The sequence below is a fragment of the Chelon labrosus genome, assembly GCF_963514085.1.
Source record: "Chelon labrosus genome assembly, chromosome: 14".
Taxonomy (NCBI): domain Eukaryota; kingdom Metazoa; phylum Chordata; class Actinopteri; order Mugiliformes; family Mugilidae; genus Chelon; species Chelon labrosus.
In genome coordinates, this window is record NC_140347.1 from 19,293,959 (window position 1) to 19,311,617 (window position 17,659).

The 17,659-nt window shown below is 39.3% G+C and overlaps 2 protein-coding genes and 1 long non-coding RNA gene across 4 annotated transcripts in view; 1 reads left to right on the plus strand and 2 right to left on the minus strand.

Annotated features, from left to right (window-relative positions):
* The window catches only part of LOC311499619 (exostosin-1), a gene marked incomplete at its 5' end in the record, with an annotated part of 291,053 nt that overhangs the window by 189,404 nt on the left and 83,990 nt on the right, over positions 1-17,659 (plus strand). The gene's annotated exons all lie outside the window — the stretch shown is intronic.
* Positions 8,785-10,701, minus strand: LOC311499806 (pteroicidin-alpha-like). Its single transcript, XM_084560928.1, has 4 exons — positions 9,514-10,701; positions 9,348-9,439; positions 9,192-9,210; positions 8,785-9,055 (listed from the first exon to the last, which is right to left on the minus strand). Exons 1-4 carry the CDS (start codon positions 9,630-9,632, stop codon positions 8,956-8,958), a joined length of 330 nt encoding a protein of 109 aa, XP_084417054.1. The 5' UTR covers positions 9,633-10,701; the 3' UTR covers positions 8,785-8,955.
* On the minus strand, positions 10,891-11,877 carry LOC311499900. The gene is made up of 4 exons (XR_014699471.1): positions 11,576-11,877; positions 11,410-11,501; positions 11,261-11,279; positions 10,891-11,132 (listed from the first exon to the last, which is right to left on the minus strand). It is a non-coding gene; the product is annotated as an uncharacterized lncRNA (long non-coding RNA).

Here is a 17,659-nt window from a genome sequence, read left to right on the forward strand (position 1 = left end):
TTAAGGTCTAAATTGTTTTTAGTGTCTTGGGGTTCACTGTAAACTTTATCAACAACATATTACAGCATCTTGATTTACATTTTTCAGCTATATTGAAATTATTGTTTTGAAAATGATGAGACTAGAAAGATAGAGTTGGTTTTACATTTGTTTTATATTTGTTTTACATTTGTTTTACATTTATACTTGTTTTATATTTGTTTTACTGAAACTTTTCTTGTTTTATTCTTCTTCATTTTTGTACAGTGTTTTGAGACCATGCTTATGGTGATACTGCACTCTAAATATCAATAAACTTGAAACTTGAAATCAAATCACTAACCTATACATACCGCATGCTGAACAATAAAGAAGAGAGTCATGACAATTAAGCAGCATGACTGCACACAATGAAAGGTGCTGGGGCTAGGAGCTTGAGAGCGAGAGAGAGAGAGAGAGAGAGAGAGAGACAGAGAGAGAGACAGACAGAGAGAGATCAAGATGATGAATTGCATTTGCAAAAAATTAAACTGGATAACAGTGTGTCCGACATCTGTGACCGATGGGGACGCATTATAATGCCACCATGGCTGAAAACGCGCTCTACTGGAGCGCTGGAAGCAGGAACAGCTAAGACCCTCATGGCCACAGGGAACAATGATGGAAGGTTACTCTTATTCGTTGCCCAAAAGAGTAGGGCATTATGTCCTTCACATCTGTCCAGATAGTGACTTAGCTGAAGTGCAGGACTGTCAACAAAAGCCTTCTTGGCCTGTGGAATCATCTTCACATTCTTCCTCCACAATCGCCCCAGCCCGATGGAACTCTGCAGCATCCTTTAAAATAAGATCTGAAAAACATTTGAGATAGATATTAAAGAGCAAATGTTATAATTCATGGAACAAAGTGCCATCATATCAGTTACAGTTATGCATCCCTAAACAGGCTTACCCTTCACTTTATCAGCCACTTCCTCCTTGACATCCGGCGTGACCATCAAATGGGGCTCCACCCACTGAAGAGAGAAGATGGGATCCAAAGCAGCCGCTTTGAGATAGACTGGATCAGAAAAGGGTGCCGATATTTCGTCTTGATTGTTGTCCAACCGAACTATTCCTTTAAGGCATGTCAACATAGCCTATTTGCAGGGATGCAAGACATGTATGGACCTAAAATTAAATGAATTTACACCAAGCATGTTGTTTCCACCATGCTATGTTTTAACGTTGGACCACCACACAGAACATGCACGGTTTTTTAATAGTTTTAAAGCCTATCTCTGGTCATGCTAGCTAGCTAGTTGTGACCGTTACACCATGCTACATGATTAACATCAACTTACTTGTCTTTATGCAGTCTCAAGTGGCGGTCAAAGTTGGAGGTTGTTGCCTCTCCGTCCGAAATCTTGGCTCCACAAGTTTTGCATGTTGCAAACCGCTTTTTCTCTCGCACAGAGTAGTTGGTGAAAGCGAATGTCACTATACGTGGTATGGACGACATCTTCATAAACTCTTCTACATGCCGACTGACATTGTTCTTCGTTGATTCAGTATTCATTTGAAACAGGAAACGCTTGAGTGACATCTAGTGGCCAAATGTTGGTATCCTGCACATTAACATTAGCGAAATCTAACATTGTTCAATGTATTCTTACTCTAACATTTGACTCGAGACATGTCAAGTCATTACAAGTCAAAGAGGCCAAGTCCGATTCAAGTCTCGCGTGAATAGCATTCAAGTCCAAGTCGAGTCGCAAGTTATGGCGAATTTTATCAAGTCGAGTCTGAAGTCATCAAAATCATGACTCGAGTCTGACTCGAGTCCAAGTCATGTGACTCGAGTCCACATGTCTGGTCTGACGTACTGTGGTCTCTCTGTGAGGTAGTCTGTAATCCATCTCACCAGGTGTGAGTCCACCCTCATCTCTGTCAGCTTGTCTCTCAGCAGGAGGGGCAGGATGGTGTTGAAGGTGCTGGAAAAATCAAAAAGCATGATTCTCACAGCACCGCTCTCCTTGTCCAGATGAGAGTAAGCCCTGTGTAACAGATAGAGGATGGCATCCTCCACGCCCACCTTCTCCTGGTATCCAAACTGCAGTGGATCCTGTGCGTGGTGGACCTGGGGTCTGAGGAGATGGAGCAGCAGCCGTTCAACTGTCCATGGGTGTGGCGGGTGGGGGAGCTCTGCAGTCCGAGGTGATGATGGACGTGATGGGGGTGTGAAGTGGGCAGTCTGTAATACGGTCTGTAGGAGCTGGAGTATCAAACCTGTTAAAAAACAGGTTCAGCTGGTTTGCTCTCCCAGCATCCCCCTCTTCTGTGCTGCTGCCCTTCTTCTTGCAGCCTGTGATGGTTTTCATGCCATCCCAGACCTCCCTCATGTTGTTGTGCTGCAGCTTCTGTTCCACCTTTCTTCTGTACTCCTCCTTTGCCTCTCTCAGCTGGACCTTGAGTTCCCCCTGTACGCGCTTCAGCTCGTCTCGGTCACCATCCTTGAATGCCCTCTTCTTCCTGTTAAGGATGTCCTTGACATCACTGGTGATCCAGGGCTTGTTGTTCGGGAAGCAGCGTACAGTCCTAATGGGGACCACAACATCCATACAGAAGTTCAGGTAGTCAGTAGTGCAGTGGGTGACCCCCTCGATGTCCTCACCATGTGCGTCCTGCAGGACCTTCCAGTCAGTAGGTTCAAAGCAGTCCCTCAGAGCCTCCACTGCCTCAGGAGACCATTTCCTGAAGGAGTGTGTGGTTGTGGACTGTCTCTGGATCTTTGCCTTGTAGTGTGGTGTGAGCAGGACCAGGTTATGGTGAAAGTCTGGTAGTGTGGAGTCCAGTGTGACGTGGTTAAAATCCCCAGAGATGGCGATGAAGGCGTCTGGGTGTTGTGTTTGCAGTCCCGCTATGGTGGAGTGGATGACGTCACACGCGGTCTCGGCGTGTGCACGCGGAGGGACGTAAACACAAACAACAATGGCGTGGGAGAACTCTCTGGGCATGTAATACGGTCTGAGACCTACCACCAGCAACTCAATGTCTCTGTTGCACACAATCTCCTCCACCGTAACATGCCCCGGGTTGCACCATCTGATAGTGCGAGTCCTCCACCAGATAGATAGATAGATAGATAGATAGATAGATAGATAGATAGATAGATAGATATGAATATGAATAGCAGAATAGGCCCTAGAATAAAGCCTTGTGGAACACCTCTTTTATGACATTTTTGATTACTGTGCAATTTCTTGCTGACTCTCTTCTACTCAACACTGAAGTACTGAATGGCATAAATGTTGGGTATGACTAAAGTTACTTACTGCTTAGTAACATGGCACATGAAGCTGCAAAGTACAGAGGAATAATGGCAGTTACTTAAGCATGCATACAAAAAAAGTAGAATAAACCATCTGTGCTGATAATTATTTATATTAAAGTGAGAAAATGTTCTTTCTGAATGAGGAACTTAACATAATGTTATTGCTGCAATTAAACTCCTCCTCATTGCTGCTATAGCCTTACATGGTCTACATGGCTTGTGTTAGCCAAGTTTAGCGAAATTTAGAGTGATATTACTTTAAAAAAAATTATTCATGATTATTCCATAACACTGAGCAAATCACACATACCCATTCTCAATAATTCACCCCCGTCTTTCTATCTTTGTGGGGAGATTCCCTAGCCCCAACCAGCAAAATTAAAAGTCAGCCATAATTGTAACTCTTAAATACAATCCTTAACCCTTAATTTTGCGGGATCCAAGGGTGTGGTCCTCAAACTAGTCAGACCGCATAGTTATTTAAGAAAAATAAAAGTGGAAAACACACGTATGCACACACATTTGTATCTTTGTGAAGACATTTATTGTCATAATTCATTCCCTTTCCCCCTATTTTAATCTTAACCACCAGCGCAATATCATACCCTAAACCCCTGTCCTACACCTGACCTAAATTAATTCTAACTATACCCCTAAAATCAACTTTTCACCCTCAAATAGCACTTTGTAGGCTTGTGAGAAAGTCAAAATGCCCTCACTCTAGTAGTATAAAACTCAAACTGAATCACAAAAACATGTATGAGTACACATTGAGTAAGGCAGGAGACAGTCCTTTTCATGTGCTATGATGCAAGTTTATTGAGCAACTGCTAACGAAGGTGTTTTTTATTTTATTTTATGTTAGTAACATGTGAAAGTAGATATTTGTAAAGCAAATGTAGATATACCTGCAAGAAATGTCAGGCCATGTGTAAGTAAAATAGCAAGAAGTTTTTATTTTACAACAAAAATGTCTCTTTGGTGAGGCCCATTCAGGCTATACAAAAGCAACTTGTACTTTGTTGTAATCGGCTGAACATTTTTCTAGCTGCTGGTCAAAGACAGTGTAAATATATTTGCATGAAATCACTAGCCCAAAGTGAAATTAAAGAAACAAGGAGTTTTTCTTTGCAATGTTAACATTCCTACAGAAAGCCTTCTTGAGGCTATTCGAAAGCAGCCTGTTCTCAGTTGTAATCAGCTGAATGTTTGTCAAGCTGCTGTTCAACTTGCTGATCATCACGCTGTTTTTTCTCATAGAACATACTGCAAGAGCAAGATGGAAATTGTGTTAATAATATCAATCCAACAAGTAATTAAATATTTTCAATTTTAATGACTGTGTGATGTTGGGAGAGTAGCAAGTTCCTACTGTTGGAGCACATGGAGCACATACTATTACCACAGTCAACTTCACCCTAAAACTAAAACAAACCACAAAGGTGACATGTATAATTAACTGTATTGTTTTAAAGTTAAGATATTTCATTTTTACCTTTCCAAGGAATCAGAGTCAAAGACAGAACTCAGAATTTCATTTTAACTACCTGTTTGTACAGTTGGCAGACCAACTGGCACCGCTTTATATACATGCAAGGATAAATTAATTAAAGTCCTTGGGTTATTTTTTTGTGCAGTATTGCACAGGGCATGAACACAAGGTATTTTTCCATTCGGATCAGACAAGTTATTGATCTAATCTCAAACATGACACCAAAGTCTGTACAGACATGACGCCACTCTTTCTTATCTTCAAGGTTTTGGTTTAGTTAAATGGCATTAGTGATTAGTCAGTAGTCACTCTTAAGATGCATACTTGAGTCATTTTTAATTGCACAAACCAAGTAAAACAACGGTATTGTCTTGGTTAGCTCTCTGCATAGCACTAACGTTGCACATGCAACTCGTTTGATTTTACTTGTAGAGAAGTATGAAGAAGTGCTTTACACTTTACTTCACACATGACTTCAAGATTCATATAAAGACCACCTAGAAGGAGGCAAGCACTTGCCCAGTGTTGAATGCTCAAATGTGCAGTGCACACGCCACACTCAAGCCTAACCATATTAGAGCTTAGTTTTTACACTATACTATACTATAATATACTATACTATACTATACTATACTATAATATAATATTACTGCATATTCATTTTCTTTTACAGTTTTCTCTTTATTTTGTTTACGCTTGCCAGAGTGGAACTGTACACTGCCACTTTTTGTTGTGTGTAATGCATGGTTTATGCTACGGCGACAGCCCAGATCCTACACAGACCCTAACAGTGCAGCCGGACATGCACCTCCCCAGATTGGTCCACTTGTTAGTAGTGTATTTCAAGGAAAGATTGACTGAGGAGGTTCAGAGATTTGTATGACTTCTCTTCGGAGAAGTCAACTATAAACATGTGGTAGGTCATCTTAAAAATACAGCAACAATTAGGGCAGAAATGAGACACAACTATAATTGCAGTTGTACTGTTGATCATATTTTGAGCCTTACCTGACTGTGTGATAAATTGAAATATCAGTGTGAAATAACGAACACACTTTTTTTCTTGTGTCTCTGAGTTGGTGTAAGCGATACACAGTGACGATGCAAAGTCTTTGTTTTATCAGTGTTAACAGCTTGATCGTAGCACTTCCTCACGCTCTTCTTCTCTGCCCACAAAAATAGGGAAATTGATGTTACTCAGTTCTTTGGGCTTGTTTTTTTCATTTAAACTTTAAGACATTCCTTAGTAAATCGATATGCAATTCAACTTATCAAAAAAATAAAACAAAAAGAGCCAAATTATAAATGCCGTTAGTTTTAGGCCCAGATTAGGCTCAAGAAAATGTGTGCCTTGTGTCACTGAGATTCTACATCAATCAGGCATAACATTATGACCTAATATTAGGTAAATATTATTATCCTAATATTACGTAGGTCTCCCTTGTGACTCCAACCCCGGGTGGGACATAGAGGGGGTGCCCGGAACCAAATAATTATTGGCAGATAACTTTGCTTATTTGGATTAATATAGCTCTCATTTTAAAACATTCTTTCTCACTTTCTTAAGCTGAGTTTTTGCATTGTAAATAGCAAAACATCAACAACAACAACAACAACAAAACGTCCAAGAGTAAAGCCTTGTGGAACGCCTTGAAGTCTTTTCTGTCTTTTATGTATTGTTTATTTTGCCTCTTCCAAGTGGGGTATTTTTCACTGACTCTGCTTTGTCTTATAATTGACACTGGAATGCTGAAGGCAAAGAAGATTTGACTGATATGGGTGCAGTTAATTATTGCTCAGTAACATGGCACATGTGGCAGCGAAGCACAGAGGAATAATGGCAGTTAGTTGTGCGTACATACAAATAAGTCTGATAAAACATCTGTGCTGACACAGTATTTCCAGCCATCATTAAAGTCACTCTTGCACCTTCTGAACAAGGAACTAACACAATGTTATTGATAAGTAATAAAACAGTTCTTCGGTGCAATGCCCTCATAGGTTTTGCTGCTATAGCCTTATATTATCTGGTATTACTGTTAGCCTATGTGGCTTGTGTTAGCTAAGGTTACTCTGGAATGATATTGCATTATTTTTCATTTCTCACTATACCATAACTCTGAGAAAAACATACGTAAACACATCCTTCATTTACATAATAACCACTAACGCTGTACATGCAACTCGTTTGATTTTACTTGTAGAAAAGTATGAAGAAGTGCTTTACACTTTACTTCACACATGACTTCAAGATTCATATAAACATTACCTAGAAGGAGGCAAGCACTTGCCCAGTGTTGAATGCTCAAATGTGCAGTGCATTACTATTATTACACGCCACACTCAAGCCTAACCATATTAGAGCTTAGTGCATTTACACTATACTATACTATACTATACTATTACTGCATATTCATTTTCTTTTACAGTTTTATTCTTTATTTTGTTTATGCTTGCCAGAGTGGAACTGTAAACTGCCACTTTTTGTTGTGTGTAATGCATGGTTTATGCTACGGCAACAGCCCAGATCCTACACAGACCCCAACAGTGCAGCCGGACATGCACCTCCCCAGATTGGTCCACTTGTTAGTAGCGTATTTCAAGGAAAGATTGACTGAGGAGGTTCAGAGATTTGTACGACTTCTCTTCGGAGAAGTCAACTATAAACATGTGGTAGGTCATCTTAAAAATACAGCAACAATTAGGGCAGAAATGAGACACAACTATAATTGCAGTTGTACTGTTGATCATATTTTGAGCCTTACCTGACTGTGTGATAAATTGAAATATCAGTGTGAAATAACGAACACACTTTTTTTCTTGTGTCTCTGAGTTGGTGTAAGCGATACACAGTGACGATGCAAAGTCTTTGTTTTATCAGTGTTAACAGCTTGATCGTAGCACTTCCTCACGCTCTTCTTCTCGGCCCAAAAAATGGGGAAATTGATGTTACTCAGTTCTTTGGGCTTGTTTTCTTCATTTAAACTTTAAGAAATTCCTTAGTAAATTGATATGCAATTCAACTAATCAAAAAAATAAAGCAAAAAGAGACAAATTATAAATGCCGTTAGTTTTAGGCCCAGATTAGGCTCAAGAAAATGAGTGCCTTGTGTCACTGAGATTCTACACCGATCAGGCATAACATTATGACCTAATATTAGGTAAATATTATTATCCTAATATTACGTAGGTCTCCCTTATGACTCCAAACCCGGTTGGGACAGGGGGTGCCTGGAATCAGATAACTATTGGCAGATAACTTTGCTTATTTGGATTAATATAGCTCTCATTTTAAAACATTCTTTCTCACTTTCTTAAGCTGAGTTTTTGCATTGTAAATAGCAAAGCAACAACAACAACCAAAAAAAAAAAAACGTCTTAGAGTAAAAGTGGGGTATTTTTCACTGACTCTGTTTTGTCTTATAATTGACACTGGAATACTGAAGGCAAAGAAGAGTTGACTGATATGGGTGCAGTTAATTATTGCTCAGTAACATGGCACATGAGGCAGCGAAGCATAGAGGAATAATGGCAGTTAGTTGTGCGTACATATAAATAAGTCTGATAAAACATCTGTGCTGACACAGTCATTTCCAGCCATCATTAAAGTCACTCTTTAAAATGAGGCTGTGCACCTTCTGAACAAGGAACTAACACAGTCTTATTGATAAGTAATAAAACAGTTCTTCAGTGCAATGGCCTCATGGGTTTTGCTGCTATAGCTTATATTATCTGGTATTACTGTTATCTTATGTGGATAGTGTTAGCTAAGGTTACTCTGGAATGATATTGCTTTATTTTTCATTTATCACTATACCATAACTCTGAACAAAACATACATAAACACATCCCTCATTTACATAATAACTTTAACCCAAACCTAAACCTACAACACATATAATTCCTTTTACTCTTTCAGATGCAACATTTCCTATCACCCATAACTTTGTTTTAAAAAGATTTATTTATTTACTTATTTTTTTGAAAAAGACAAGACAAAGTTGTTTTCATGTATTATGATGCCACTTTATTTAAGGACCAAAGCAAAAGCACCAATATTCATAGCAAAGACAATGTTGATATATTTGCAAGTAATGATTTTCCACATTGAAGTAAATGAGCAATAGTTTTTATTTTTAATAGAATTTGGCCTGCAGAGCAGCTCCTTGAGGCTAATCGAAAGCGGCCCGCTCTCGGTCATACTCAGCTGAACGTCTGTCGAGCTGGTCTGCAACTTGCTGCTCATCCTGCTGTTTTTTCCCATGGATCAGCCTGGTGGAAAGGAAAGCACAATCAGCACAACAAGCAGAGATGTAAAAAGTAATAACAATATGAATCTGTAATTCAAATAATTAAATGTTTTAAATTTTAATGATTGTGTGATGTTGAGAGAGTAGCAAGTTCTTACCCATGGATAAAATGTCCAGCTAAATAAAACCCACAAAAGAAGAAAAAAATATTAAGTTTCTGTATATATATTATATGCTTTTTAAAAAAAAAAAAAAAAAAAAAAGCTATTTTATGTGAATAATAACAAGACATTTCCTGGATTTTATGACTGTACCTCCGTGGAATAGTGCTCCTATAAAGCCCTCTCCAGGTTCAGCCATGAGGACGACCATGGACAACACGAGAAATATCACCGTGCACTTCATCCTACAAAATAAATAATTACATAAATGAATTCAATAAAATTAATTATTACGGATTAAAAAGCTTAATTACCTTACCTTTCCTTTGAATCAGAGTCAAAAGCAAAAAGGCTGCTGACAGATTTCACAGTGCCAGTGTGCACTGACTGGCTGGTACCCCTCATTATATATAGACAGGACTGAATATCCTGAGTCATTGTGCCATATTTTGCATAAAAACAATGCTTAAAGAAAGACAACTGAAATTGGTGTTTTGGAGGTTTCTTTAACGCTTTTACCAGTGGTCGGTGCCCGTCTGAAACTCACATGACTGGCATCTGTCAGGATATGGATCAGACAGATAAGATAAGATAGGACTTTATTCACCCCCGTGGGGAAATTAGGATCATCTATCATAAACATGACGACTACACCAGACTCTGTTCAGGTGTGGTTCTAACTAAGTATCTTAAATTAAGGCAGAATATGCTTGTTTTTTATGTCTGCTAAAATAGTTCTTCACACTAGGCAGTTTTTGTGTAGTGTTTTCTTCCTAAATTATCTCACAAAGCAACTGGAACTTGTTAGTGAGAGTCTCTTACTGGTTCCTTGTTATGTTAGTGCTTAAAACGAGAACTACCACATTTATAAGGGTTTCTAGATGAACACAGACAAGTGCAAAACATCTTTGTCAAAGTTAGAAATTTTTGTTTTTAGCTCTTTTTCATCTCTTATCACATAACGACAAACTATAATTCATCCTAGAGTAAAGCCTTGTGGAACGCCTTGAAGTCTTTTCTGTCTTTTATGTATTGTTTATTTTGCCTCTTCCAAGTGGGGTATTTTTCACTGACTCTGCTTTGTCTTATAATTGACACTGGAATACTGAAGGCAAAGAAGATTTGACTGATATGGCTGCAGTTAATTATTGCTCAGTAACATGGCACATGTGGCAGCGAAGCATAGAGGAATAATGGCAGTTAGTTGTGCGTACATATAAATAAGTCTGATAAAACATCTGTGCTGACACAGTCATTTCCAGCCATCATTAAAGTCACTCTTTAAAATGAGGCTGTGCACCTTCTGAACAAGGAACTAACACAGTCTTATTGATAAGTAATAAAACAGTTCTTCAGTGCAATGCCCTCATGGGTTTTGCTGCTATAGCTTATATTATCTGGTATTACTGTTAGCTTATGTGGCTAGTGTTAGCTAAGGTTACTCTGGAATGATATTGCTTTATTTTTCATTTATCACTATACCATAACTCTGAACAAAACATACATAAACACATCCTTCATTTACATAATAACTTTAACCCAAACCTAAACCTACAACACATATAATTCCTTTTACTCCTTCAGATGCAACATGTCCTATCACCCATAACTTTGTTTTAAAAAGATTTATTTTATTTTATTTATTTACTTTTGAAAAAGACAAGACAAAGTTGTTTTTATGTATTATGCCACTTTATTTACGTACCAAAGCAAAAGCACCAATATTCATAGTAAAGACAATGTTGATATATTTGCAAGTAATGATTTTCCACATTGAAGTAAATGAGCAATAGTTTTTATTTTGAATACAATTTGGCCTGCAGAGCAGCTCCTTGAGGCTAATTGAAAGCGGCCCGCTCTCGGTCATACTCAGCTGAACGTCTGTCGAGCTGGTCTGCAACTTGCTGCTCATCCTGCTGTTTTTTCCCATGGATCAGCCTGGTGGAAAGGAAAGCACAATCAGCACAACAAGCAGAGATGTAAAAAGTAATAACAATATGAATCTGTAATTCAAATAATTAAATGTTTTGAATTTTAATGATGTTGAGAGAGTAGCAAGTTCTTACCCATGGATAAAATGTCCAGCTAAATAAAACACACAAAAGAAAAAAAAATTACGTTTCTGTATATATATTATATGCTTCTTTTTTCTTTTTCTTTTTTAGCTAATTTATGTGAATAATAACAAGAAAAATCCTCAATTTTATGACTGTACCTCCGTGGATAAGTGCTCCTATAAAGCCCTCCCCAGGTTCAGCCATGAGGACGACCATGGACAACACGAGAAATATCACTGTGCACTTCATCCTACAAAATAAATAATTACATAAATGAATTCAATAAAATGAAATATTACGGATTAAAAAGCTTAATTACCTTACCTTTCCTCTGAATTGGATCAAAAGCAAAAAGGCTGCTGACCGATTTCACAGTGCCAGTGTGCACTGACAGACTGGTACCTCTCTTTATATATAGACAGGACTGAATATCCTGAGTCATCGTGCCATATTTTGCATAAGTCTGCACAGTGCATAAAAACAATGCTTAAAGAAAGGAAATTGGTGTTTTGGAGGTTTCTTTAACACTTTTACCTCTGGTCGGTGCCCGTCTGAAACTCACATGACTGGAGTCTGTTAGGATAAGGATCAGACAGGTCATCTATCATAAACATTAAACCAGGCTCTGTTCAGATGTGGTTCTGTTCTTTCATTACTTACTTGTCTTCAAGGTTTTTCCAGTGTAAAATGAATTCATTACTTTCACTGTAGACCACGTTAGAGGGTAACCATGATGTGTTAGTGCAGTGCTTGGACATATACTTAATTTTTAAATGTCTGTTTATTTATACTGATAAGGCCTCTAGTTGAACTATGGCTGTTTAGTTTTCGGACTTTGTGGGCAGGTTTCCTGCCTACAGAGATAATGCGATGTCTGTACGAGGTGCAAACACAATCTTGCTGATAATCAATAACTATGTTGGTTACTTAACCACACTTTCCTAATAAATGCCCTTGAGGATTTAGGTGCTATAGCCTCACATTGCTTGGTATAACTCTTAGCTTATGTGGCTAGTGTTAGGTAAGGTTAACAAATTGCGGGTCGATATTGCTAGTATAATATTTTTCATTTCATTTCATATTTTTCATCATTATCCCATTATTATCCCACTATGCTCAAAACAGAAACCAAAACCCTTTCCTTACACCAAACCAAAACCTGTAACACACATACACTTCTTTTCACTTTTTCAGATCTCAGGTTTCCAGTAATGTGTGACTTTGTTTTAAAAGTAAAAAAAAATAAAAAATGGCACAACACAGTTTAAGACAAGAGAAAGTTCTTTTCTTGTGATATGATAAATTTATTCAGCAGTGACAAATTGCCAAAATGAAAGAACAAGAAATGCTTCATCAACAAAGACGATGTAGATGAATGTGTGAGAAATAGCCGGCAAAATGCAAACTTTTAATAAATTCTTTTAGAGACGCATGTTGAGACTATTCACCCCCTGCGCTGGGTAATCAGCTGCACGCTTCTCTAGCAGCAGCGCTTCTCGCCTGGCTCTCAGAACCCTCTCCAGGTTCAGCCATGTGGACGACCATAGGTAACACAAGAAAGGCCACAGTCCACGTCATACTACAAATAATAATAATAAAAAAAGGTTAAATTAATCATTTACTCTATTGTAGCGACTGCACCTTGTTCACGAGTGTTATTTAATTCTTACCTTTCAATTGAATCGGAGTCAAAGACAAAAAGCTGTTCTCAAACAGAATGATCAGACATTCACAGTTTTCTAATTATCAGCGTGTATTGGCTGGACCGGTGCACCTCTTTATATATGTGACTGTGGGATATTTTGCAAGACCACAAAGGAAATGAACATAAGGATTAGACAGGTTATCTTATCTAATCTCAATCATGACAGCACAGCCCCCATTCATCATGAATCACTTCCTTATCTTTTCGTTTTATTTTAGTTCATGGGCATTGAGTGGTGTTCGTGCGTCTTACCTGAATTTAAACAAATAAGAAGTAAAAAGGTACAAACAAGACAGATAGCTATACATGTTTTATTGATCCCGGGAGGGAAAATACACAAATAATATATACGAATAAAAAAAGTTAAAGTTACAAAAACAAAAACTTAAATGTTTTCAGTATAAAACTAATATGGATATAAACAAGTGAAAAATACAAGATATTATTATTATTATTATTATTATTATTATTATTATTATTATAACCTTTATTTAACCAGATAAAAACCCATTGAGATCAAGAACTCTTTCACAAGGGTGACCTGGCCAAGAAAGGCAGCACACGTCATAGTGATCAAGACAGACAAACAACAATAACAAACAAACAGTAAAAATCAAACATAAAAAATATATAATATTAAGATGAGAGAAATGTAATCCGCCACAAACCCTCAGAAGGCCCATGTCCATTCTCTGATGAGTCAACTGTTTTGGAGGCACGAGGGAGACCTACACAATATTAGCAAGGTGGTCATAATGTTATGCCTGATGGGTGTATATAGTCATTCACTCAGGAAAAACAGTGCAAAATGTGCACGATCAGGAGAAATTTGAGTCTTTGGTGGTTAGACCCAATCGTAACGTCTTCATATTTGGGAAGTTGAAGGTATGGTCGTGCTAGACACTTCTGGTCGTGGTTGTTAGAAGAAGAGAACGCTGGAGATCTTGATGGGATGAGGATTAGTATGACACGTGGTCACAGACCTGGCAGGTTACCTTAAAAGGATGGTGACAATTAGGACCGAAATAGAAGAAAGACATCGTTTTTATTATTCTAGTGTAGTGTCCATCACATTTTGATCCTCCACTCAAAGTTTCAAAATGCTTCCTATGATAAACTAAATTATCAGCGTGAGAAAACAAATCTATATTATGGCATCGTTCTGTCCTCGTTGGTGTATCGGTATGTCTGTGTGTGGTGATACAAAATGACAATGCAAAGCCTTTGCTGTATCAGTGTTAACATCTTGATCTCAATACTTCCTGATGGTGCTTTTTTCACACTATTTAGAGGAACCAAGTTCTTTGGGGTTTTTGTCCATTTGAAAATTTTAGAACTTTATTTAATCACCAACGACTGTTTGGCACAAAATAATTCTCCATCGTTTTAAGTAATAACATTTCCTCAGGTGACTTGTTAACCAAAATCTATAGCGTCGTCCACATATTGAGGTTGACTCCCCTACCCTCAAAAATCCCCACTAACAACATTCTGTTGCCAGACACCACAGGACACCCTCAGAAGGCCCATGTCCATTCTCTGATGAGTCACAACTGTTTTGGAGACACAAGAGAGACCTACACAATATTAGGAAGGTGGGCATAATGTTATGCCTGTATAGTATTTGAAATGACTGGGAAAGGAAAGACAAATTCACAGGCGTAAAGACTTGAAAGTGTTAAACACATTGGTTAGTACTTATAAGTTTGGTTCATCTGTGTTCTCCTGTTTGCTTATCTCTATTTTTTTCATCAAGTCACCTCCATCTCTGTGCAATTCATGTCGAAGTCATAATGAAATCCTGAATACCTTTTTCCCAAACGGCAGGCCCAAATTATACCAAAGATAGAAGAGCGATTTGAGTAAGTGGAGCCCTCTCTGCTGACTACATTTGCAGTATCTGGTTCTATAAATGGCCCTGACCAAACACAGCACATTGATTTTGTTTAATGGAGACATCTTCAAGTAAAAACTCCCTCAACGTGACCACACAGGGATCAAATGTGTGTAGAAACGTAGCTCCAGATAGAGTACAGCTGCACGTCCATCCGACCTGACCTCTGTGGATTTCAGCTCTGGTGGTGACCTTGGCGGTGGTGAGATGTCTTAACGTCATGAGAAATGGCAGGATTCTCCGGAAGATCCTGACACACCAACGGACATGAGCTACGAGTCGAGGGTTTGTGTTTGATCCTGGTCTAAGCCCCCTCTCTGCGGCCTCAGTCGAGTTGCACTGTAGCTCAAAAATCTCAGAGGGAAGGGAATTTACAGCATCAGCAAAAGGAGACCCAGACTGCCATGCTCAGGTAGTCACTTTTTTCACTGTTGATTTATCCATCCTTTAATACTTCTGGTCACTTCTTTTTTTTTAATAATACCTACGATTGTCCAGTGTGGATGGATGTAAACTTGTTAAAGCATGAAGTTTTTATTCACAATTCATGTAAAACACAGACAATCAGACTTTTCACCACTCATCCAAGTGGCTTCTTCAGTTCCTAAGGACCTTTACTGTATTCACAGGCTTTTGAGATGGAGGGCTGTGTCTCTGGGGAAGAAGCTGTTCCTCAGTCTCTTAGTTTGTGTTCTGATAGCCCAGTATCTTTTCTCTGATGGCAAGAGGACAAACTGTCTTTGACCTGTGTGGGTCAGGGTTTATTGATGCTGCTAGCTCGCTTGTGTAGGAGGCTAGCATACGCTGTTCCCACAATCCTCTGTGCTGTTTTAACCACCCGGGCCAAGTCCTTCTTGTTCTGGGATCTGCAGCTACCATGCCACACCGTGGTGCAGTGGTAGGGATCTGGCCTCCTTCAGCTTGTCGAGCTTAGGGTCCGTGTAAGCTCATTAATTATGTGGATACGAGCAGGAATTGGTATTGTTGCAGTTGTAGTTTTAGAACAATGCAACTTTCAGCCTTGTTAATAAAATTGTACGTTATTAATTCTGAATTTGATCAAAATAAAAAGCTTACAAAAGTTTTGCTTGTAAAACCTTGTAAAAGTGACATAAATTCAATGGGGTGCACCGTCACGACAGGCAAACCAAGCAACTGTTCGGGGCCCCTTGAAAAATATGAGAATGTAGGCCCTCTGGTGGCTTCCTTGTGTGTAATGTCACTGTAGGACATGAAGGCCCTACAGTTCATTGACAATACTCCACAATCTATTATCTACCCTATGACAGATTTTTCTGGTTTAGGCTGGGGGCATAGAACATGTATGTCTTAGCCCCCCCAGATATTAGGATTGCCATTGGAAATACACATACACTATATTACCAAAAGTATTCGCTCACCCATTCAAATGATCAGAATCAGGTGTTCTAATCACTTGGCCTGGCCCCAGGTGTATAAATTCAAGCACTCAGGCATGCAGACTGTGAAACAAGACATTTGTGAAAGAATGGGCCGCTCTCAGGAGCTCAGTGAATTCCAGCGTGGAACTGTCATAGGATGCCACTTGTGCAACAAATCCAGTCGTGAAATTTCCTCGCTCCTAAATATTCCACAGTCAACTGTCAGCTCTATTATAACAAAATGGAAGCGTTTGGGAAAAACAGCAACTCAGCCACGAAGTGGTAGGCCACGTAAAGTGACGGAGAGGGGTCAGCGGATGCTGAAGCGCATAGTGCAAAGAGGTCGCCGACTTTCTGCACAGTCAATTGCTACAGAGCTACAAACTTCATGTGACCTTCAGATTAGCCCAAGTACAGTACGCAGAGAGCTTCATGGAATGGGTTTCCATGGCCGAGCAGCTGCAGCCAAGCCACACATCACCAAGTGCAATGCAAGGCGTCGGATGCAATGGTGTAAAGCACGCCGCCACTGGCCTCTAGAGCAGTGGAGACGCGTTCTCTGGAGTGATGAATCACGCTTTTCCATCTGGCAATCTGATGGACGAGTCTGGGTTTGGAGGTTGCCAGGAGAACGGTACATTTCAGATTGCATTGTGCCAACTGTGAAATTTGGTGGAGGAGGAATTATGGTATGGGGTTGTTTTTCAGGAGCTGGGCTTGGCCCCTTAGTTCCAGTGAAAGGAACATTGAATGCTTCAGGATACCAAAACATTTTGGACAATTCCATGCTCCCAACCTTGTGGGAACAGTTTGGAGCGGGCCCCTTCCTCTTCCAACATGACTGTGCACCAGTGCACAAAGCAAGGTCCATAAAGACGTGGATGACAGAGTCTGGTGTGGATGAACTTGACTGGCCTGCACAGAGTCCTGACCTGAACCCGATAGAACACCTTTGGGATGAATTAGAGCGGAGACTGAGAGCCAGGCCTTCTCGACCAACATCAGTGTGTGACCTCACCAATGCGCTTTTGGAAGAATGGTCAAAAATTCCTATAAACACTCTCCTCAACCTTGTGGACAGTCTTCCCAGAAGAGTTGAAGCTGTAATAGCTGCAAAAGGTGGACCGACATCATATTGAATTCTATGAGTTAGGAATGGGATGGCACTTCAGTTCATAGAATGAGTAAAGGCAGGTGAGCGAATACTTTTGGTAATATAGTGTATTATTATTTAAACTTCTGTCTTTTTGTCTTCAAGGGCAAACTTAGGGAAGTATGAGCATTATCTGCCCGTATGCAGAAGTCACATCAGCGCAACGTGCATTACTCAGCATCTGCACAACATTTACACACTGAAAAAACACATGAAAACCACAACTACGCCTGCAAAGCAAGTTCTGCAAAAACAC